General features: G+C 48.3%; 1 protein-coding gene across 3 annotated transcripts in view; it reads right to left on the reverse strand.

Moving 5' to 3' along the window:
* BICDL1 (BICD family like cargo adaptor 1) overlaps window positions 1-23880 on the reverse strand; it is a 49534-nt gene continuing 25654 nt past the window's right edge. Inside the window, exons 3-11 of one of the 3 annotated variants that reach the window (XR_010030144.1) lie at window positions 19011-19127; window positions 16842-16988; window positions 15704-15883; window positions 14798-15016; window positions 13557-13700; window positions 10237-10367; window positions 7543-7663; window positions 6626-6734; window positions 4074-4181 (exon numbers count right to left, since the gene is read on the reverse strand). Coding sequence is in view for 2 of the 3 variants with exons in the window: in XM_063173097.1 (XP_063029167.1) it covers window positions 3993-4181; window positions 7543-7663; window positions 10237-10367; window positions 13557-13700; window positions 14798-15016; window positions 15704-15883; window positions 16842-16988; window positions 19011-19127 (1248 nt within the window). In the remaining variant the exon portion in view is untranslated. Of the gene's footprint in view, window positions 4182-6625; window positions 6735-7542; window positions 7664-10236; window positions 10368-13556; window positions 13701-14797; window positions 15017-15703; window positions 15884-16841; window positions 16989-19010; window positions 19128-23880 lie in introns of all 3 variants that reach the window. The other 2 variants (XM_063173097.1, XM_063173096.1) reach the window with 2 other exon arrangements.

Here is a 23880-nt window from a genome sequence, read left to right on the forward strand (position 1 = left end):
TTGTATAAATGATGTTTTATTCTGAAGAGTACTATTTACAAAAGAAGTAGAGCATTGTTTTTACTAAAAATATGCCTTTATAGATTTTTATAATATGTATCTTATAAAAACCATACATTTATTTACATGACTGCTACATACAAAAATTACAGCACTGTGGTATATGTACATATCTATAGGTACATTCTTTCTGCTTGTCCCTGCTGTGTGCTTTTTCCCTCTCAATCCAAGGGAATCATTGCTGCAGCACCCAGACACTTCCTTTCTTGGCTTTTTGGTTCAAACAATCTTGCTTTTTATAGCCGAGTGGGGAGTAGAGAGTTTGCCTGATGGAGAGGCAGATCTGGAATCTACCATTCTAAGTAGGACAAGTGCATGTGGCCCTGCCTGCAGCCTCACTTCCTGCTCTCTCTGCAAAATGACTCTGTTGTCAGTAACTTTTTGATTTACTGTTCATCTCCATGGCAAGTTGCTGATCTAAGTTTGTGTGAAGATAAAGTGCTAGTGACTTGCCTTTCATTTCCATTTGTTCCTTGTTTACAGTTGCTTCCCTTGCAGAGTTTAGGAAGGGGAGACTGATCCCTTTTCCCTCGGGCTGGTGTAACAAACGTTTGCCCAAAGAGTCACCTGTTACCTGTGGGAATGTCCTTTGTAACCTTAATCTCAGCAGGCATCTCTTCTCTGTGCAATATTTGAACAGTGACTGTGCAGCACTACTGTTTTATTTACCATTATCCCAAAACCAAGGCTGAAGGTTGTGTTTAGAGCTGCTGATCCCACTCATTAAATCTCCTCTGGGATCCCGAGTACCTGCTGGATTAATGTGCTTCCTCCATCTCATCTCCTGGAGCTGATGTGTCCTTTACACCGTGGATGTGTCCTGGAAGAGTCAAGTGCCACACGTGAAGTGTCTTCCAACCAGCACTGCAAGGCTGATTCCAGGCTGTGACAGGATGGAGGGGAGTGAGTTAATGACAGCACAGAGTGAAGCAGTCGGGACATTGTTCAAACACAACGTGACAAATACGGGTGAGGTTTTTCAAGACAGAAGACAAAACCTAGCTGCTGTGTTAAGGCAGTGTCTGTTCCTGTGGAGTAGCAGCTCAGCACAAGGAGATCTCCTTTGGTGTGTTGTCCAGTTCATTGCACCCAGTTCTCTTGTATCTCTGGGTTTAGTAGTGCAACTAAGTCTTTAGGGTGAAGGGGCTTGTTTGAAGAAACCATACCCAACTGGCACCTTAGAACATGCAGACTTTCCTCTTGCAATCTCTTCTGCCACTCTTGTTAAATAAATAAAATTGCAATGGGATTAAGGATTCTCATTAAATGAAGAGATGAGCTGTGCCTACCCCTGCAACCGATTGAGTCACTTTCCTCAGCAAATATAGCAGAAGGCACCTTTCTTCATCTCATTACTGCATCTTCATGGGGAAACTTAAGGCCCTTGCCTCAGGACTGCATCCATCCATCCATCAATCCATCCATGCATTCATCCTCGCTGGGGTAGAGCCCCACACATGGTGGGCATGTGGCTTGAAGAGAGCTGGTGGGGTCTGGGAAATGACAATTGACAGCAGAAGAAAGGTCCCTGAGGACCGAGGTGTTCACGTGGCTCTCCTTGATAGAGCATCGTTCTCAGTGGTCACTGGTGTCACTGGTGTCACTGTGTCATGGGTGTCACTGTGTCACAGGTGTCACTGGCATCCACGCCTCATTTTTCAGGGATCCAAGGCTGGGGTAATGCATGAGGGTGTGACTGAGTCCTGGCAGCAGGAGATGCTGAGCAGGTGCCTCGTGTCCCTGCCCTGTCCAGAGTCACAGTAGAGGCAGGATGGCAGGATGAGGACATGTGGCACTGCACTGCAGCCCTTCCCCTCGCTTGCACAAGTGGCTACAAGCAGATACTCAACAGCTGAGCACTGCCTAGAAAGGAGAGGCCAAGTTTCAGTTTCCTTCCCTGCCTGTGAGGCTCCTGATGCCTTTCCCCAAAAGCATCAAGCTGTATTGGTGGGGCTTTGCCCAAGCATTTCCTGAAGCAGCTCTGCAGTCCAGGGTTCATTGCTTTCATGTAGATGGGTGTCACCACTCAGCTCTTCACTATCATGGCCAATCTCAGAGCACTCTGCTCCTTGCAGCCCAGAGCTGCCTTAGTGCAACATGGTCTCATACCAGTGTGGTGGTTTCATGTAACAAGGAAATACAGGAATGCTCAAATCTTCATAGGCAGAAAGGATTATTTGTACTGAGGTATTATGGATGTTCTATCCCACAGGGAGGCTGAATAACACTAAAACCCAAGCCACCAGCCTCTTACCTGCTGCTTAGAAGGTGACTGGTACCTGTTCTAGCAGAAAGCTTGATCCTGTGAGCAGAGATAGCAGCTCCCTGTGGGATGGTGTGTTAGCACCGAAGTTGCTGAGCAGGGCAGGGCTGAAGGAGCAGCCAGCTCTGTCTGCTGTGGGACAGTGTAGGTGGTGGCCTTTTGAAAGCAGCAGGAAACAAACTGGGGCCTGCCCATGGGTATTATGAGCTGGGAGAATGTGTGAAAATTGCATGAGAGCAGCAGGACATCTCTGAACTGAGCCTGGTGCTCCTCACTGGCTTATGATGGCAGACTGATAGAAGAGCTGTAAAGTGCCCATCCAGTGCAGAGGGCAGGTCCCTACTTGAGTATTGCAGGATTTCCAGCACTGCAGTCTGCTGGAATACACCAAAAAAGCCACGTTCCCTCTTGCTGATCAAGTCATGCAAAGCAGGCTCTGGTCATTGATCCAAAGGACCTTTGGCTACCTGCTCACTGAAGGGCTGAGTAGAAACTGACCCTCAGGCAGGGACAAAACTCCTTTCTGTCAGGCCATAGCCACCATTACTGCATAGGGCAGAGTAACCTGCAGGCTCTCCAGAGCTTTGTAGACACCCTGACAGCCTTTGGCTTCAGTGAAGGCAGATGCCAGTGTGCTTTCTGAGGATGGAGTCTGCCAACCCAGTGTCAGAGACTGACTGACATCATTGGGAGTAGGCTTTCAGTGAATTATCAGTTAGGCTTTTGGGGGCCTAGCCAGTTAAAATGCCAGTTTTCTTACTCTGCTTGGGAGATGTGTATGGCTTTGGGGAAAGGTGTGTGACTTGCTGAAGCCCCCAAACTACTTTTGGCCATTGGAGGAATAGCAGGTGCCTCAGGACTGAACATGCACAACTTTTATCCAGTCTGTAATCTGTTGTAGATGGTCAGTCTCCTGGGGAGAAATCTGTGTAGCTACAGCCTGCAACTCTTACCTCTGTAACAGGAGGGAGCTGGAGAGGACAGTGACAGCACCCATCTGTCCCCTGCCCTGAGCTGTGAGGAGCCTGGATCCCAGCGAGGGGGAACGGCCACGCAGAGCTCCAGGGGAGATGGTGCCCAGGCAGGAGCTGCACTGAGGGCTCAGCTTCCACCACGGAGAAAGCTACATCTGTCAAAACATGGTATTGCTGGGGCCAGAGTGACTCCAGTCTCAGTGGGATGGATGAAGGATGTCACAGCTGCCAGGGTGGCACAAACGGCTCCCTTCTGTCCTCTTGCATTCAGCTCTCTTCTTCCCCTTCTGCTCGCTGTGACAGAAGTTCTCAATCCCCTGCACTGCTCTGTCTTGGGGCTGCTTATTTCCTTCTCCAGCATAAGAATGCTTTTAAGACAATCAGAGAATTCTTCACAGCAGAAACTGGACTGTGTCAAAGCGCCTAAAATATACCCTGAAGTTTATCACTTCATGTATAGAACAAGAAAAATTTCTTTCTACTAGAATCACATTGTCAATTTGCAAATCTCCAATTCATGTAAACATTTGGTTCAGACCAGGTGTGGTGTAAATAGTGCAGAGTCTCAAGGGTTAACTCCTTTGCCCCCTTCTTTTTTACTCAGTGGATCAGACTTGGGTCCATCAGCAATCTGGGCAGCTGCCCCACTCCCCATCTTGAAGCAGGAATTGTTGGAGAGTTTTCTCTTTTTCAAATTAATTTTTCTTGAAGAAGGAGAAGAGCCGGTTTCCTTCGGCCCCGCCGGGCTCGTCCCCCTGCTGCTCCGGCCTGGGGGAGGGCCTGGCGCCCCGCCTGGCGCCACTGGAGAAGGAATAAGCAAGCTGGCTCCATTCCTTCGGGTGTTTGTCCATCAGCTGCTGGTCAATGACCCTGTGCATGTCATCCTGCAGCAGAGGGACAGGACAGGGCCGTTAGTGGCAGCTGATGCCAAGGGGAGCTGGGGCGGGGCGGCTGAAATGGGAATGGAACGTGCAGTGATGAGATGGAGCAGGGATGAGGGAGCAGGGACAGGTCTGTGTCCCCAGCCCACAGCAGGCTCAGCTGTGCCCACTGCCATGAGGCTTTTCAGGGAGTGAGGAAGATCAATCACACAGTTCTGAGGGACAGATTGCTCAGGCGGTCTGGCACAGGAGCTCTGTGCCTGCTTGAGACTCTGTGCCGCCCCTAAGCTGCGTTCCTCTGCAGCCTGCAGATGTCCCCTTTGGGGAGAAATAAATAAGAACAAATGCAGCTGAAAGCAGAGGCCAGAAGAAGGATGGAGGTCTGTGCTGAGCAGGTCTGTGTGCACCTGGGGACAGCAGGGGTGGCAGAGCTGCTGCATGGCCACTGTCACTGAGGCTGCTTTGGGGATGGTGCTGAGGGGCTGGGGCAGGTGTGGGCCCACCAGATCCCTCCTGGGCTTTGCACCAGACTCACCAAACAGAACTGAGCTCGTCCCTTAGAGCCCCTCCTTCCCCTAGAGCCAGCACAGCAGTGGGAGCTCTGACTGACAGCTCAACATGAACTGTGGCTTTTCAGGTGTACCAGGAATGCTCTGATTTCGTCCATGTTTGCTGCACAGTGAAGCTCCTTTATACAAAATAATTACCCAGTTCTGTTGCCACTAAGAATGTGCTAACATGTTTCTTGAAAACCTGGCTATAAATTTTACAGATTTTAAACTTTCAGATCCATTGCTTCTCCTATAATTGAATATTTAAGCTTAGTGAAAATGTGTGTACATAAACTAGCCCCACAGGAGGAATCAACTACTCCCCAGCAGTCTGGTCCCTGACTAGGGCTGAGGACACTGTCAGGATACTCTGGATGGGCTGGAGTGGTGAAGTGCTGTTCATTCAGCACCTGGTGAGGGGAGGCTGTCAGGGCAGCCCCAGGACTGAAAGGAAGGTGCTGCCATTGCCCAGCAGGTGCCCCAGCTGCTCTGGATTGGAATCAAATCAGCCAGCTGGGACTGCAAACTTAATAATGGCTGATCTCTTGCTGCAGCATTTTCTGTAGGGAAAAGGATTGATAGCCATGACCTGGGCCTGAATTTAGTGTGGGGGCTTCCCCTGTGGGAGCAGAAGGGTGCAGAGCTACACAGAGTGGGGAGGCTTTGGGTCTTTTTAGAGCAGGGCTGGAGAGAGGAAAGGCAGAGGGAGAGTTGAAGAGGTTGAGGTGAACATCAGTATGAAATATCAGTGAGACAGGTTTCCAGAGCTGAAGCTGCCATGTGAAAATGTACAGCACTTGGATTTGGAAGGCACCTCTTCTGCTAAATGAAGTAAGTACCCAGGCTCCTGCATAGCAGATCTGTGTCCTTGGTTGACCATACAACAAGGGATGAGAAGGATTTATATGTATATTTATATATATATATATACACACACAAAAATATCATATATATATATAAAAATACAGTATGCATTATTGAGAGAGCACTGCATTGGATCCCTGTCTGTCAGATGTGTGAGTCAGAGAGAAAAGCACTTGGATGGGGAGGATTTTTTGCTTGAATCCTATTTTGCAGCCTGTATGATTATGTCCTTAGAGAACACTGTCATCTTGTTGACAGCCCTTGGTGAAATGCAGACTAGCAGTGTGCAGAAGCAAAATGTTACCAGATTAAAGAGTCCAATTATGCCCAGCTAAAGCAGAGACTTTTATCCTATTTTATCAGAAACTTTTCTGCAAATTCCTTTGAAAAACAGTCCCCAAAATACATAAATCACCCCACTTGTTTTGTGCCTCTGTGGCTGAGCTGCTGCTGAGGGGACAGGAGGTGGCTGGAAATGATTTTACTGCTGTGTAGCAACACCTCAGGTCAGTATGTTGGAGACAACTTACTGCCATGAAGTGGCCTGAGCCTCAGCTCAGAGAGTTGATGGCAGCAGGTCTGGGGTTGCTGTGTTACTGCAACAGGACCTGTTCTTAACCCCTAAGCTGGGTTTATTCCAGCACTAAGTAGGCCTAACTTTATAGCACCCATCCAGACTGAATGTGGATCCAGACAGCTCCTGTGCAGAGCAGAATGTCACTTGGACAATGAGGCTGAGAGCAAAATCCCAGTCTGTCTTTCAAGAAGCTTTCCATATACTAAATATGTGGCTAGAGAGGGTTAATAAAATGTGCACCTCAGCCTGGCTTTGCCTGTGGTGCCCTGGTAAAGCCTCACCATGGGGTGCAGGATGCTGCCCTGACTGCTGCTGGGATGGGGGGGGTGGGCAGAATATTGGTGGGTGATGGAGACCCCCACTGGCCCCTCTTGCCAGATGATGGTGAGGGCAGAGGAGGATGTGGGTGATGGTGGCAGCAGATGGAGAGGGGATGGTGGGTGTGGGGAGCTCACCTCAAAGGCAGGAGGGGTGTACGACTAAAGCTGTTGGTACAGGAACTGAGAAAGGCCACTAGATCAGAAACCAAAGGAGCCAGATAGTAAAAAGCCCTGAGGAAGCAAACTGTAAGCAGGAAAAAGAAAAGAAAGAAGAAAAGAAAAGAAAAGGGAACAAAAAAGAGAGAGAGAGAGAGAAACGAAAACACAGTGGAGTTGAAACAGGAGCGAGGTTGTACAGGAAAGGTTTCTATTGGTCAGGCTGGTTTTAGTAGAGCTGGGGGCTTGCATGGTCTGCAACAAATCACTATAAATGGCACAGACCTTTGCTCTTGAGTCTGCTCTATTTTCTGCTGAAGTAGCCCTCCCTTGGTGCTGGTTTTGGGAGGAGGCAGCTTTGTCTGCTCACAAGGGTTTTCCCCACTGACCCCAAGCAGAGCATCTCCAGGGCACTGTGGAACTGCCATGACTTTGTTTTTTCACCTTGGTGAAGAACTGGAATTTTAGCTTCTCCTTCTTGATGGATCTTCAGAGTTTATGCAAACAGCGCAGCAACAATCAGCACAAGCTTGTTCTCCCACCCTTCTGCTCCATCACGGAAAAGCACAGACATGCTGTGCCCACGTGTACCAGGGTGTGCCTGCCTGGGGACACCTCTTGCACAGACCCCTCCCCACCCCAGGGCAGAGCAACATGCACATTTCCCATGTGAGGCACAGTCTGCTTCTCCATTTCCAATGAGTTTAGAGCTGCAGAATTCACTGCTCACAGCCAAAAGGGTTGGAGCAGGGAGGGGCAGCTCCCCCTGCACCCCATGAGCATCGCTGGCTCCTGCAGAGCCAAAACCCCCAAACACCCCCAAACACCCAATCCATGGGTGCTGAGGCAGAGAACAGCACAACCCACAGGAGGGGGACAGTGGGCTCATGCCTCACCTGCCAGGCCTCCAGCTGCTGCGAGAGGTTCACCTTCTGCTGGATGGCATCCAGGAGTTGGCTGTTGAGGGACATCATGTCAATCTTGCACTTGGTCAGCTCCACCTCCACCGCGTTCTTCCTGCAGGGACAGAAATCCAGGCATGGCACCTCCTTCTTTCTAAACAGTCAGGCATATCCAAGCAAATCTACAATTTATGTCTTTCACTGGCAAGTCCCCACATCCTAAGGTGTTCATCTCTGTTGTAATCTGAACAATTTATTAATCTGAGTGAAGAACTTTTGACATCTTTACCTTAAAACCAGCAGACTTCTGAGATGCACACTGTGAAGAATACTGAAAAAACTCAGATACACTGCTGTGTAAGGTAATAGTGTGCCTGGATAATGTGCAAGATGTGCCAATAAAATGGAGACCTAGAACAAGGTAGAATCTATATTCTCCTTCTGTTTACATGCATAGAAAACAAATGATATGTGCTAAAAATCAAATGACTCGTGTCTGATTGCTCCATCGATAAATTGCAATATAAAACAAACATTAAAATCTCTTAAAGAGCACAATTCTGCTTTCCCTTGGGACTTGACTGAAGGAAGGATCTAAGGAAGAAATGAAAGAAGAGAGCTTATCACAGCATATACTTTTCAGGAATGATAAGCAGTCAAAATTATTTAAATTAAATGTTAGACTTTAAGGAAAGCTCCCAATTTCAGTGGAGTTGTCCCAGCCCTTGGGAACACCTCTGCTGCATTTCTTCCCAGACATTTGGTGGCCATTGAGTGTGTCATGCCATGGACAAAGTTACCCAAAGAGCTCCAGATGCTCAGTGGCTGAGATGTTCCAGCTGCTCCTTTCTTGTGGAAAGGAATTGTCCTTCAGGATGGAGCAATTTCCTAAGCTGCCCAAGCTGGGAAATGCTGCTCATCCTGCTGGGAGCACACAGGTGAGCACAAAGCTTAAGTTTTCAATTAATTGCTGTGTGATAGGAAAGTGTAACATGACTTGCTGGGAACCATCTTTCCTTGCAAACATTTTCAAGAGAAATAACTGCATCTTATTAACTGTAGCTCATTCCTTGTCTCGTAATAGCTCCCTTGTGCTCCCCTGCAGAAGAGCAATTTGGGAATTGGTGTTTATATTCCAGGTACTAGAATACAAACAGAAATATTCCAAGGTTGCTTAACACTTCCAGGTGTTATATTCCAGGTACTGGTTGCTTAACACTTCCTCTGAAAGGATCCTATTTTCCTATTGCTTCCCATGTTGCCAAACTTCAGCTTCAAGCAAAAATTTTCCACACCAGATGTCTGCCTTGGGCAGTGATTTTATTTCTGTTCAGAGCTAAGCATTTTTGGGGGGGATGGGATGAACAAAAGCAACTTAACCCTTGGGCTGTGAGGTGGGAAGAAAATCACGAGCCTCCCCAGGCAGCAACCAGCCCACTCGGTCTGGGAGGGATGTTTTCACTTCAGTGACAAGATGCTCTTGTCTGCTTTCCCTTGCTGCCACTCTCTGCTCCTTCATCCCCCTCACTCGTGCCTCATTCCCACAGCTCCTGCACTGCAGGACAGCCAGCCCCAGATGCTGCTGCTTTGTCCAGCAGGGTCCCAGGGAAGTGGGGAAGCCGTGCCCTCGCACTGCGGGCTGTGCTCTGAGCACCTGAGCAGCCTTTTGTTCGCTTCCCCGCCGCTGGGTGGATGTTTCCAGGAGGGATGGCAGCGGCAGCGTTGCCATGGCCACGGCAGAGCCAGCAGCCCACAGGCACCGGAGCGTCACAGCCGCCCTGCACGCAGCCGGGATGCTCCTGCTCCTTGCCAACAGAGGGAGGTGCTCCAGAGCACAGCCGGGGCAGTCTGGTGGTCAGCTAGCCCAGCAGGGGCAGCACAGGCGATCCAGCCACTTACAAAAAGGGATGCTGCAGGCTGATTTAGCTCCTGCACCCTCTGAGGTGCAACCCTCTCCTGCTCCTCCTCTTGTCCAGGGCTTTTCCCCTAAGAAGCTGGACTGGTGGTGTCCTGGCCCACCTGCTTGTTGAAGGGATTATCAGAGGAATCCTTTCTAGCAGAGCACAGAGGGGTAAAGGTGTCTGTCCCTCTCCTTGGGGCATTTTGGCAAGCCCAAGGACAGAGCTGAGAAAGGGGGATTTGGGGTATGGGGGAGCAGAACTGCACAGATCTGTAAGGAGGATGGGCAAAATAAAGAGCCAAAGCAGTGGGAGAATCCCAAAAGGAGAACCAGAGAATTACAGGACTGGAGATGCAAAAAGAGAGCTTGGAACAGGAAAGGAGAGGAGTGACCAGAGGAGTGGCTTAGGGAAGAAGCCCAGGCAGGCTGTAATGGGGATGGTCAGGAAAGCGGGGCTGTATGTCTGGAATAGCAAAGGAAGAAAAACTGACAAATAGGGCAGACCTAGTGTTTGCATTTAGCTTCCTGAAGTCCTCTCCTCCTCACTGTGACTCACACCAGCACCAGGGATGGCACAAACACGGCTCACAGAATGCTCCTAAATGCCCCCAGTCCAGCTGTGGGCAGCTCTGCCTTTAGCATCTCCTGCCCTGCTCCCAGGCTCCTGGCAGCATTTCCCAACACCAGCACTTTGTCAGAGCTGCTGTGGAGAGCAGGAAAAGCCACTCCAGAGGCATCTCCTGCCATCAAGTGCCGCCCAGGCTGGCTGTGGCGCTGGTGGCACTCACTTGGCGATGGCCTCGTCGCGGTCCCGGATGGCCTGCAGGAGCCGCTCGCTCGCCTCCTTGTCCTCGGCCCCGCCGCGCAGCCGGTCCCGCTCCTCCTTCAGCGTCGTCATCTCCACACTCAGCAGCGTCACCTGCGGGCACAGGGAGCCTGTGAAACCCGGGGCTGCTCGGGAACATGCACAAGTGTGTGTGCGTGTGGGGAAAGCCACATGGGCCAACCTGCAGGTTGAGAGATGCCCTGGTCATAGAAAAAGCTGTGTCTGCTGAGTGGGGCTGTTAGTGCTGGTGCCTAAAAGGTGCTGAGTGACTCTGGGATGCTGACCTGAGCGAGATGTGCCACCAGGGTGGCCTCAGCAACGTGCAGAAACAGCACTGAAAGCTGGGCAGGGCAGGACCCACCTGTGACTTTGCTGGCACTATGGCATCAGTGCTAAAATGTTGTCTCTCTCCAAGCAATTTGTACACATCCCTTGAGTCTGCTTGTTATAATTCTGATCTTTTCCAGGGTTAAATTATTGCTAACATAATTTACCAGCAAATAATATTTTTTGAAAGGATCCTTACATCTTCTGAAGTAATATGAAGCTGTAGACAAAGGATGTGAAAATTCTCTTTCATGCCATGGAAGGTGTTACTGGCACATCTCACAATTTTAATTAGACTTTAAAATATGTCTGGAGTCTTTAATAGTCTGAGAAATGATCTATGGTTTTGGTCCTGTGCAGAGTGAGTTAATAGGGTGTGAAATCATGCAAGGATTGCATTAGCACAGCTTCACAGTATTTCATACACATTTAATTTCTTTGTCTAGGGCACACACATGCTCTGTTACACTACTCCACCACCTGGAAACCCCTCCAGCATTTGACCCACCTCCTGCCTCTAAATGCAGCTCAGTAGTGCTTGAATCTTCAAAGAAATCTTTAAATAGAGGGCAGACAGTCAAAAAGGGCTGATCACATCCAGGGCGTGGGAGGATCTGCTGTTAGTGAGGCACGGCTGGGCCGGGGGGAGGAGGGTGTGACTGCACCCTGTCTGTGCAGAGACTCCCCACGGGACTGGGGGGCTGTGCTGGGGCTGCCAGGGGATTGGGGAGCTGTGCCAAGGCTGCCAGGGGATTGAGGGGCTGTGCTGGGGCTGCCAGGGGACCAGGGGGCTGTGCTGGGGCTGCCAGGGGATTGAGGGGCTGTGCTGGGGCTGCCAGGGGACTGGGGAGCTGTCCCTCCCTCAGCCCCACATGGGGAGCACCTCAGAGCAAGGATGTGACACAGAGCAGTGGTGATGGGGGGATGTAAAAGGTGCTGAGCACTTCTACAGAAATCCCAGGAGACAGAGGATCCAGAGGCCCAAAACATGGTGTTTGGGGATAGGTTTGGGATTTTAACTGGTTCTGTCTGGGCTTCAGGTAAGAATGGAAGGAAATAAACAGGCAGAAGGTGTGAAATAGCTTCTCAGTGTAGACAGAGAAGGGGATGGCTCCTGTTTCCACCTGCTCACTGTGCTCTTGAGCAGGAGCAATGAATGTGTGTGATGCCACAAGATCCTAAAAGCCATTTAGAAGCAGCTCCCCTTTGATTGTATCAATACCAGTGCCAGAACAGAGGGATGAGGAGGCAGCAGAGCACTGCTTCCCCCGGGTGGACCAGATTTCCACATGCATCAATTTTCTGTAGCACTGAACAGAAGATGGTGTTGCCTCTTAAAGAGGTGGTGAGAGTAATTATTAACCTGCAGCAAGTGTGAGGCTGGATAACAGGCAAAAGCTGTGGGAGACATGTACTGGCTGTGGGAGGCTGGAGTTCCTCTCTGAGAGTAATGGCTGCTGCATTTGTAGCTATGCCTCATCTTTCTCCACATCACACAGAGGTGTGAGAAGAAAACAGAACTGCAGTCCTCCCTGTGCTTACTAAATATTCAGAGCTTTGGTAGCTGGGGACCTCTAAAAGCAGACCCAGGGTTCCAGACTTGCAATCCAGGGCTGGTCTTCTGGTCCCTCCTGGCTGGAGAGTTTGGGGAGATCAGACAAGCCTCAAATCTGTGAATAAGTCTCTAAAGGTTTCTGTCAGCACTCCCAGGTTGCAGAGGTCGAGCCCTTGTCTCTTGTCCCCTCCATCTCAGATGTGTTTAAGGGCAAGGGAAGCTGTGTGTGGTGCACAGGACTGCAGCAGCACAGCCAGGGCAGGGGCTGGCTCATGTCTCACTGGGGGCAGAAGACTGGACCTTCACAAGTGTCTCTTGTGGTGGCCACACTGCTGAGAGGAGCAGTCCTAGGAGAAGGACAGGCTCCAGGGCTGCTCCCCTCCCACACTCTGCCCTGATCAGCTGCTGTGGAAGCAGGACATTTCCCACCCTTGCACTCACACAGCCACCACTGCCAGGGTATTTAATGATGCTCTCACTCTCTTCCCTTTGGGGGGAGCTCCCACAGCCCTACACAAGGCTGTCACACCCCAGGTTGTGCTGACTTTCTGAGCAGGGCTGTGTTTTCCTATTTACTCTCCAAAGGGTGATACAGCACTGCTGGGAAGACCAGCTAAGGACATGTATTCATTCCATGTTCCAGTCCAGTTGCTGCTGCTGCTGCTGCAGCCTCCAGATCCCTTCCAGCATCTGGAGTCTTGTCCCACAGAGCCAAGGACTGCCAAGCACCTCTCTGGATGCCTGTGTCCATTTCCTGCTCTTGGCACAGGGCTCAGACACAGATGATGCTGGGTGGGGGTGCAATGAGTGTAGAGTTGGTGTTGGGGTGACCGTTCCTTGCTGTTGAGGTTGCCTCAGCTGGTCCCGGGGGTGCTGCCTGGAGCCAGCCTGGCCACAATTAGGATCCTCTTGCTTTTCTGAGGGTTTGTGATGTTGCTGTGGAAGAGGTTAAGCCCTGCTCCGTGCAGAGCAGAGCAGCACCTTTATATCCATGGAATGGTGCACATACCCTTCACAAGGGCTCAGTGCAGCAATTCAGGTCAGCTGAACTGGATACCTTTGGGTTTCCAGTACCCCATATCAAGAAGCCTCATACTGTGAGGTCTTCTGCTGAGAATTTAAATAACAGACTGGCTAAAATGTGGACTGGGAGAAAGGCCTATAGGAAGTCTGGCTGCTTGAGATGATGCTTCAGATGGGCCCCAGACAATTTGTCAGAAATTTTCATCCTGGATGCTTAAATCCTCTGCATTTGGTTTAACAAATCTCCCTCATCCAACCATTTTGTCCTAAATCATCCTGGGTTATTGATCATGTTGGTCTCTTTGATGGAAGGTGTGTCTTGGAGGATGAACTCTGCTGTTACAAGACCACATGTAAAATGTTTGGGAGTTGCTAACCTGGCTGTGCAGTCGCTGCAGCTCCTCCAAACTCTGCCTCAGTTTCCCCCGTTCTCCCTCCATTAACTCCCTCAGGGCTCGTGAATCCTCACTGGTTCTCCTGATCTGCTCCTCTAAGGTGTCGTCGTCGCTTCGCCGAGAGCTCTGAGAGCGGGAGAGAAACCTCTTGCTCAGATTTCACTTTAAAAGAGGCAATTGTATTAATTTGGTACCAGTTTGGGATGAGGGTGCTAAGCAATGAAAAAGAAAATATGAATGTGACTTTGGTAGAGCTTTTTGTTTGCATGTACCTCCATAACCAAGGGTGCTCAACCAAGGGTAGTGCTTCCACACATGATGCAAAGAGCATGCAGAGCTTGGCATAAACCAAATTTACAGAGACCTACTGCCCATTTGGTAGCCCATGTGGCTACAGTCTGTTTGTGGACTTTTACAGGACTCTCTATGTTTTATTTAACAAATACAACTTCATCTCTGTACTCTGCCTATGGGTACTCAAGTGAGGAGGGTGAGTACTCCCTCACAGCCCCCTGCAGGGGTTACACTGTTTTCCTCACCACAACACCCCAAATAAGCACTAATGGCAATACAACCCACTTGTAGGGAATGGGACCAGGCCTGATTTGACCCACAACAAAAAGTGAGGTGTTTTGTTGTAATTCTGCACTTCTGTGGATGCTGAGTGGTCCCTCCATGCCCCGCTCTGCCCAGCAGCCTGGGGACCACATCCTACAGACATCATCTTGTGCCAGCAAAACCCTTAACCTGCCATGAATTTGAGTTTGGCAGCTCCTGCCAAGACATTTCTATCAATTACCATTCACAAGGACGGAACCTCCTAATATAGGGGTTATGATGTTTTTATGGTACTATTGCTAATAAAGCAAGGTTAGGAAAATCTCAAAGGAAAGAACTGAACTGTGATGTGTAAGACAACCTGCAATATATCCACGTTGAAACTCTAACTTACTGAAAATCTCAAAGTAAGCCTACTTTTATTAATTTTCCAGAATGACTCCCAGGCCAATGATAGCTGTATGGGCTTGAAACTTTACGTGGTCTGAGCACTTCAGGGTGAAACCCCACGTGCTTGGCTCTTGGCTGACCATTTGAGACACAAAGAGTGGGCCGTGCCTTGTGCCACAGAGAACATCAGGGCCTTCAGGATCCAGCAGCACCTGCAGCAAGCTCTGGGCTAGGGGACATGCCCAAGGCAAGGCCTCTCAGTGCCACCAACTCACCGTGGAGTCTGCCCCGTCCAGCACGTTCTGGATGAGTCTCTTGAGCTCGCTGAGCGCGGCGCGCAGGCTCCCGGCGGGCACGTCTTTGGCTGAGGAGGTTTCTGAGGACTCGTCCATGGAGGAGTCGGTGGACACAGCCGAGTCGGCGCTGTCGTTGCCCCGCAGGTGGGAGCAGAGGTACCTCACCTGGCAGTACGCCTCCCACAGCTGCAGCCTCAGCTGCAACAACAGAGCCGGCCATTAGCCTGCGCCGTCAGCACCATGCACAGCCTCCCTCCATGGCCAAGTGCTGTCACAGACATCTTTCATGAAAAATCCTTTCCTTAGGATTTTTTCTCCTGAGAAGCCAAGAGGCCTCAGGAACAAAATGTAAAGAATGGTTATCTGCTGCTGGGGAATGCAACAGGTGCATCTGTGATTGGTCTCATGCAGTTGTTTCTATTAATGGCCAATCACAGTCAGCTGGCTTGGACTCTCTGTCCGACGCACAAACCTTTGATATCATTCCTTCTTTTTCTATTCTTAGCCAGCCTTCTGATGAAATCCTTTCAGCCTTCTGATGAAATCCTTTCTTTTGTTCTTTTAGTATAGTTATAATATTATATATAAATCATAAAATAATAAATCAAGCCTTCTAAAACATGGAGTCAGATCCCCATCTCTTCCCTCATCCTTGGACCCCTGTGAACATGGTCACAAAGTGCAGTGTGGGATTTCCAGCCCTCACAAATATTTGTCATGCTGATTTAGAAATGGATGCAGAGATTTACTTTCAAATGGTCAAAGGGTGCTGATGGCACACCCCAATCCCAATTTCCAGCTCCAAATCCAGATCAAATACATTAAACTCCCTTTTGTTCTGGGACCAGAGGCCTGTGGGCTTTCCCAGAGCTGGAGGGCAAATACCTGTTCTCGTTCTTGCTCCAGCTCCTCTGCCTCCATGCTCTGCTCTATCTCAGAGAGCAGGGATGTGCTGGTTGTGTTGAGGTTTTGGAGACTTTTCTCCTCGCTGAGCTCCTCCACCTTGCCCTGCAGCTGTCGGTAGGACAGCCTCACCTCCTGGAGCTCCAGCTGGCTTTGGTGCAGCTTGGGAAGAAAATCAAGGAAACAAAAAAATATTAATGGAGGCAATATGGACTGGATCAATCTCTTGGTTTGTGAGGGAGCTGGGAGGGAGGAATGAGTGACACAAAACAGGGTTTCCAGCCAGGAGGAAAGTACTCTTGGCTGGTATTGCTGTTTATTGGAGCTTAATAATCTCCAAGTGTCATTAGACACTGTTTAGAATCCAGAATACCCAGAAAGATAAAAATAGCAGATTAATCAGCACTAAAATGGAGAACATTGTGAAGAAGTTGGGACTCAGGTAAAGAAATTTGCTGAAAACAAAACAGCAGGAAGTGGATCCAAAGAGAAAGTGCTATCTACATTTTTTAAAAAGAAAATTACAAATATACTTTTAGGAAAAAATATTCAGGGTTGTTTTGCAGAGCTGAGCATCCAGTGCTTGGTAAACCACAGAAGTGAAATGGAAAAACCTTGCTCTGCCCTAAGCCCAAGAGGTGCCAAGCTTGTTTTCTGGGGAGTGACATTTGGTGATTCATGGCTGTGAACACCATGGAGATTGTTGGGAAACCACCTGAGCACTGGGATCTAAGAGGCCAGTGACTGCCCTCTGGAACAGCAGAGATCAAGAGGGGCTTCTCTGGATCTAGAGAAGCCCCTTTTGAAGCCAATTCTACTCTTAAAAAATTAAATAAAATGAACTGTAACCTGACTCCTCTGATTATTTTTGCATTTATCTCATTTCCCCAGCACCCTGCCCCACTTCCTTGCTCAGATCTGCCTCCTAGGCTGCTCTTTGCTGCCAAGATGCCTCATTGATGTTCCTGTTACCTGTCTTCCTGGGGAACACCCAGGACCTTGCTTGCTACCATTCATTCCTCTAGTTATCCTGTCTCCCAGTTTGTGGCCATTTTTACCCCAAATCATGACTTTTACTGCATCTCCCCATGCCCTCCCTGTCTCACTGCTGCCTCCTCACCTGCAGGTCCTTGTCATGGCTTTGTCTCTCCAGGATGAGGACTCGGTCCTGCAGCTCCTCCACAGTTCCCTGGAGCAGGTCGTTCTCCTCCATCATGGCACTGAGGCGATGCTCCAGCTCCCGCTTCCTGTCCGTCAGCATCTTGATCTGCAGGGCAAAGAGAGGCCCTGTCAGACTTTGCAGAGGCCAGGAAAGACACCACATTCCCAGGAGGGCAATGAAACAGCAAAAAGCAGAAGGATGTACACAGATGTTCAGTACCTGTATGAGAGAAGCTACCTCTGTGTGTGGTTTAAAGCTTAGGAAAGCTCTGAAAGGAAACAACTCCTTCCCCAGGCTGCAGGGCCTGCTCCAAAGGGGCTGGGTGTGCACTGACAGGAATATGCAAGGATATTGTGGTGGAGACCACCCCTGCCCACCCCTTGAACCTTCACATTTAAAAGACTGGGAAGAACTGGTTACTTTTTTGGCTGGTCCTGATGGTGGCATTTTCTCCTGTATGGGTGCTGGAGATCACAGGGTGAGCCAGCAGGATCCAGAGTGAGTCTGTGGGATCCTGCTCCCTGCAGGGCTGTGCCACAGCACTGCCCATTGCTGTTCTTAATTGGTGTGTGTTCATCAGGTCCCCATCAGGGATTTTTCTGTCTTTTCAATTGTGTAGACTCCTTTCTGTGCTGTGCTTATTTTTAGCTTCCCAGTGATCGGTTGCCTTTAAAATTGGTTCATTTCTTTTAATTGTCAAGGGCAGTGATTTCAGGCAAGGGACAGTTTGCCAAACAAACCCTCCGTGACTCAGTTAGCTGGGAACAGTGCAAGGGATGAATCAGCACTAGCCAAGGTCACTTCTTCTGTTTAACCAAGAAGAAGGAGCTTTTTCCCACATTAGTACACACAGGATCTTTGGGGTCTGGTATGCCAGCCATCCACCAGTCCAGTATAACCCTAAATATTCCTCATGGCCTCCTTTCAGTTCATGGAGTATAGACAAATTCAGCAAATTCCCACTGTTTTCTTGGCCTCTTTGGGACCTTGTCTCTTTGCTGCTTTCCAGGTTGCTGGAAAGATCTGGCTGCACAAAGGAGTATCAGCCAAGTATGTGGACTTGCTATTTCTGCAGAGTAAAGGCTGCTGGAGGTATTGGAAAGCTGCTCTGAGGTGACTAATGGTTTCTGAGATGTCTCTGCCCACCACCACCATGATTTGCGTGGGTTGGAGAAAGAAAAATAAGAGGTTTAATGGAGAGATTGTGGTAAGATTTCATATTTGGTGGGCAGACCAGTAATGAACATGCTGTAAATAACGATGCAACATAAACACCGCTCTGCCAGGAGCCCTGGACCATGGGAAAGGCACAGGGGGAAAGGGTTTGGAAAGCAAGAGACAGGAAGGAGGTGAGAAGACAAGGTGTGGCATGCATGGTGACAGGCATGCATGGTGACAGCAATGTATGTGCAGGCAAACCCTTTCCAAGGCTCCATACTTACTTCAAGGACTTGCTGCTCCACACCAAGGGGAGGGGAAGAAAAGGCGAGGGACCAGCAAGGAGCAGGTGGGAGCGGGAGAAAAGAAATCGAGAGATTTTAGGAAAAGCTTTTCCAGACAGCTTTTAAATAAAAGAAGTGGTTGGGTAGTAGAGTTGGACATCTTCTACCCATCTAGTTCCTGCCTATGTGATCCCCAGTGACCCTGTCAGGGAAGGGGAAAGGAAGGAAGCTGTCTCATTCCTGCAAATGTGCCTGAGTTAAAACAGGCAGGGGCTCCTTGCTTTCCCAAGTGCATGGCTGAGAGGCAAGAGAGGATTGCTGCTTTCTTTGCAAGCATGAGGAACAGAAGAAAAAACCCTTGCAGACCTTCCCACCATTCCTACCAGAGTTTAGTCTGTATTGGGCAGCAGCCCTGCAGGAGCACAGCCATGGTTTGGCTCCTGGAAGAGCCTTCTCATCCATTCATTTTGCAGGAATGCTGTGGCTGAGGCAGCACTGGAAGGTGCTGTGAGCCAGCCCAGCCAGAACACCATGGAGCAATCCTTGCTGGGGGAGTCCTTTGCCCCAGTGCTGCCATCCCTCTGGTGGCTCCACTGGCTGATTGTGTTTGCCCAGCTCAGAGAGGGTCATTACACAACTCCAAGAGCCCTGGCTGCTTCCTGCAGGAGGGAGGCAGGTGACTCACCTCGGCCTGGAGGCTCTCCAGCCTCACGATGTGCTGGCTGCTGGAGGAATGCTTCTCCCGGAAATCCTCCCGGAGCGTGTGGACCTGCAGGGAGAGCTGCCGCTCCACCTCCGACGCCTGCAGGGAGACACAGCTGGAGTTACCCCAAGAGCAGCCCTCTCCACCTGGCCAGGGAAACCCACCCAGATACACCTTCTGCACAAGCCCAGTTTCAGCAGAAATTCTGAATTTTGCAGAGTTTGGGTGAGTGAAAATCTCATTGTGGACAGACACTGGGGAGAGCTACCATTTAAACCATGTTGATTTTTCCCTTGGGGCAGCCATGGACACAGCCCATAATTTTTTTCCACTGCAAAAAAAGCATGATGACTCCTGTGTCCTAAAGGAAATTCACTTTGCCTTAAAAATTGTAGCCTAGCTGGGGTTGAGGAGAAGACCAGGAAACGCTCCTATTAGATTTACACTCTCTTAACCTCTGAACATCTTTGGCACTGCTCTAACATAACAAGTACTCTTTGCCTTTGATTCCCAGCTCCTGTCGAGGCCAGATGGAGAAACATCCACTGCACATAACTGTCAGTGAAGGATCCCTGGGCTTGTCCCTCTTTCCCATTTTGAAGCAGGGATGCCCCACTTATGCAGGGTGGTTTGAGGACAGCAGAAAGGTCATTCCTACCTGCAGGATCCAGGCTTGAGGCAGCCCTTACAAATGACAGCTTAGACATGTTAAGGACTCTCCATGCAGCTTTATGGCTGATTTTTACATGTGAACACACTTGTTTAGGCTTGTGAGACAACATAAGGTTTTTATGACTAAATCCTAAAGAGACAGCAAAACAGATAGTTTTTTTTTTTTTTTAATTAGCTTCCATCAGGTTTCATTACACTTAGGCACAGAGTTCCAACTATGCCACATGGGCTGGGATTGAGCTGATTCCCCTCAAGAGGTGGCATTCCTGTCCTGCTTGGGGCATGTCCAGTGGCAAAAGCCACAGTGCTTTAGACTGGGGGGTGAGATGGGAGGGAGGGATTGGAGTCAGCAGCTGTGGGCAGGTTGGGGAATGCATCTTTAGGTCTGGCAAATGTGGGTTTGGATTTTCTCCAGGTGCTCTGACAGTGCTCAAGGCAGAGCTTCACCAAAGGGTGCAATGACTCTGCTCTAGCAGCTTGTGACTGGAGCAATGAGCACACAGACCCAGCCTGAGCTGCCCACAAAGGCAACACTGCTCCCTTTAAAAAATGGTCCCTTATTTTGCACAGTCTGCAGCAAAATATTCCAAACCAGAAGCATGAAGTAAAAGGCTGTTCCAGCTCCATCAAGTGGAGGAAACTGGTGGCCTTAGCACTGTTTGCTTGGAGGGGCAGCAGCAGACAGAAGTGTGGCCAACAAATCAGGCTCTGACCACTGGCTTCAAAAAGAGAAATGGGGTTCCAATAAAAAGAAATAATCTTGTCTACCAATTGGTTTTTAGTTCCCTTCTTATACTGTTTTTTCACTCTTCTTTAAAGCCCCATATCAGAACCTGTTGCAGATTGCTAAATGGATTTAATAAAGCTTCCTTGCTTGGGCTGGATACACAGAATATAATGACAGCACAGCACTACAGGAAGGGGTGGTTATTTTTCTTCCCTTAAGCAACTATAGGTTGCAAAGCATCCTGAGCAGCTATTAATTGGTGACACTAAAGAAGATGGATGGATTGTGCTTTTTCTGAATGATTCACTTGCTTTTGTAATGACTGCTGAAACATCTTCATGCTGAAACACTCTGCAGGAGCTATCAAGGATGAAAAAGCACCAGATGAAAAGCACTGAAGGATTTTGCCTGCAAGATGCTGACCACACTCCCAAGGAGCACAAGTGGCCCCAGAGGAGATGACACACCAGTATTTGATAGCTCACTGTGTAACATAATTTATATGCTTGAAGAATTCTACATACAGAGAGTATATAAATGGACAACAGAGCAGTAAGGAAACAAGGCAGTATTAATGGCATTGTAAAAATCCCTGGTAGGAGAATATATAGCTGCTCTTGCTCGTTCTGCTCCCCATGCCCAGACAGGAGCAGGTGAAGGGATGAGCTGCAAGGATGATTCAGATTGTGGAAAGTCTGTTATATGAAAGGAGTCTAAAAAAAGGATGGCTTGTTTTATCTCATGCAGTGAATGCTGAGAGAGGACTCCCTATAAATACATCACGGATGAGCACACAGGAGGGAGAAGCGCTATTTAAGCAGAAGCACAATTTTGGCAGAAAAGAAAGATGTGAATAAACCGGATAAGAGTATATTAAGGCTGGCAATAGGAAGATTTCTACATTTCCAAGGACCTGCTGTAGGATTCCTCTTCCTGCACCATTACAGTAGTAGAAATGGTGGCAAAAAAATTAACTTTGTAATGGAGCTGGGTCACTTTGTCATGCAGCTTCTTTCAGAGGGCTGCCGGTGACAGAAGGGAAATGAATTGACCTCAAAGGTCCTCTCCAGTACCAGGCTGCTTGCAGGACTATAAGACTTGTATTCACCAGCATTAAATCATCATCTGCAATTTATCTATGTGCTGCCCAGCTCTTATTGCCACACATCTTATTGCCACAATTATAACCCACATGGAGGGAAAAAAGGACTCGGTTACTGGTAGTATTTAGAGCCCTAAAGGCAGACAGGATGTCACAGTGTCACCTCAGTGAACACCACTTGCATCCTGCCTCATGCAGTAGAGAAAAGTAAAAACAACACTTGCTTTAGGCTCACACAGTGCAGAAAATACTCTCTGACCAGCTGTTTAGCGGAAGTAAACAGAAATGACTGTATTTTGTGTTTCCCTCCACAGGCTAACTAGAAACAGTCTTCATCCAGTTTTTCTAGACATGAAACAGTCTTCTGAGCTGAGCTCTGGTCATGGAATCTTCCTTGTCATGCTACATTTGTTTCAGAGGTTATTAACGCTACTGCCAAACTACCCTTTCTAATTGGTTGTAAAATAGAGATTTTAACATCATCTTGCATTAATTTATGAAAGCCACCTTGACAGTGTCCAGTATTTCTCAGGCTTTATGGTGTATATTCAGACAGTGTCTGCTTCAGCTGTCAGCACTGCTGGTGGTGTGCACCTGTACATGTGTGTTTTAAACCATGAGCTCCCCACTGATTACTTCTAACATGCTCTTTTTACTTAGTGGCATCAGTGAAGATGTAACCTTCCATCTCCATTTCCTCTTTAATGCTCAATATGGCTTTTGCTGAATGGAAGTGAGTTTGTTCTGCCTCAGCCAGCCTGTAGGGCTTTCTCTCCTCCATCAGTGTTTCCTAAACATTAAAAGCTAAATCTTTTGTGGTTCTGTCAATCACTTAGCAATGCACTGATTTTCCTAGAGACAAGTAATATTCTTTGCAGAAAGGGAGACATATATTGCTCAACATCACAGCTTTGCTCTGTAGTTAAAAATGAATTAATTTCCTCAGTATGGGCAAATTGGCCAACGCAGCCGCCAGGCAAGATTTGAAACATATCTGCAAAAGCATGGACATCAATTCACAATTAGATATATCCAATCAACTGTGAGATTTGTTTTCTGGTCTTCAGGCAAGGTTTCGATGAGATTTGGGCAGTGCAAGAAGAGCAGGAGGACATTCTGGCTTCTGCTCTAATTAAGGGCTTTTCATCATTGCAAACTTGATTAAGTTTCTCTCGTGATTAATTCCCAAGTGTTAAAATACACAAAGATCTACATGTGTATATTTCTGGCAGAAAGAGATGCTTGCCAGTTCCAAGAACTCCATGAGGCTTAACATCTGGAATGTATGAGCAATAAATACATAAAACAAATATAAATAAATTGGACCACTGATGTTCCTGTGAAGGGAGGATCTTTGAGAAGTTAGGGATGGATTGTGACAAATTAATGGCCTGCAGGTTAGTCTTAGTCAAAGAAAACCTTCCTTTGGGGTAAGAGTTGATAAATAAAGCCAACTGATTACAAAATATCTAGCTATAAGTCATGTCACAAAGAAAAGGAGAATGGAAAAAGTTTAATAGGCTGTAGCTGGGTGGAGAAACCAATGTTTCCCTATGATTTACTTCTACAAACAAGATGATTAAGATTTAACAAAGGATATTGAAGATTTTCTTGCCTAAAATAGCTAAGAAAGAGAAGTTCTAATTAGTGCTAAATTTGTAACACTCAGGAGAGCGTGTTACCCCTTTTATTAATTTGCTAATAGCTGAGTTCAAGGGACTTCCAGTTCCCACTGTGGTCCCATTAACACTTCAAACCACTAATTGCTGCCTCCCCTGGCTGCAGGTTCCTGGATTCCCAGCTCTTCTCTGAAAGGAAAATATATTTGGCTACTAAAACATAACCAGAGCAGGAAACAACAACAACAACAACAAATTGCTTTAGATTAGTAATTTACAAAAAATTGTTAATCTGGTTTCAGAGGGAAGTCCCAGAGGATGGGGATTGCTGTCTTGCCACTGCAGCCAGAATCCTGGTGCTGGAAGCAGCCTGGTTTTCTGGGATACTTGATACAATAAATTGGCTGTTTCCCAGTCCTTGGGACATCGGCACCATTAGCCACCATCAATATTTTGCACACCTGGAAGTTGCTCAGTTTGGGAATCTTTGAGAGATTCTTAGCAAAGCTTTGAATGCAGGTCAATTTCAAATTGTTATTTGAAACATTATCCAGGAAAAGTTCTTACATAATAGAGGTGCTTGCATTCACCACTTCTTGGGGCCTTCAATCAGCTTGTATTTGCTGATTGATGTGCCCAGAGGGATTCCCTGTGGAATTCTCTGTGGAGAAGAGCAGTGGCACCCTGGTGGGCTGCCCAGATGCCCACCCAGCTGCTCTCACCCCCGCTTCT

This window comes from Melospiza melodia, chromosome 20 (genome assembly GCF_035770615.1).
Source record: "Melospiza melodia melodia isolate bMelMel2 chromosome 20, bMelMel2.pri, whole genome shotgun sequence".
NCBI lineage: Eukaryota > Metazoa > Chordata > Aves > Passeriformes > Passerellidae > Melospiza > Melospiza melodia.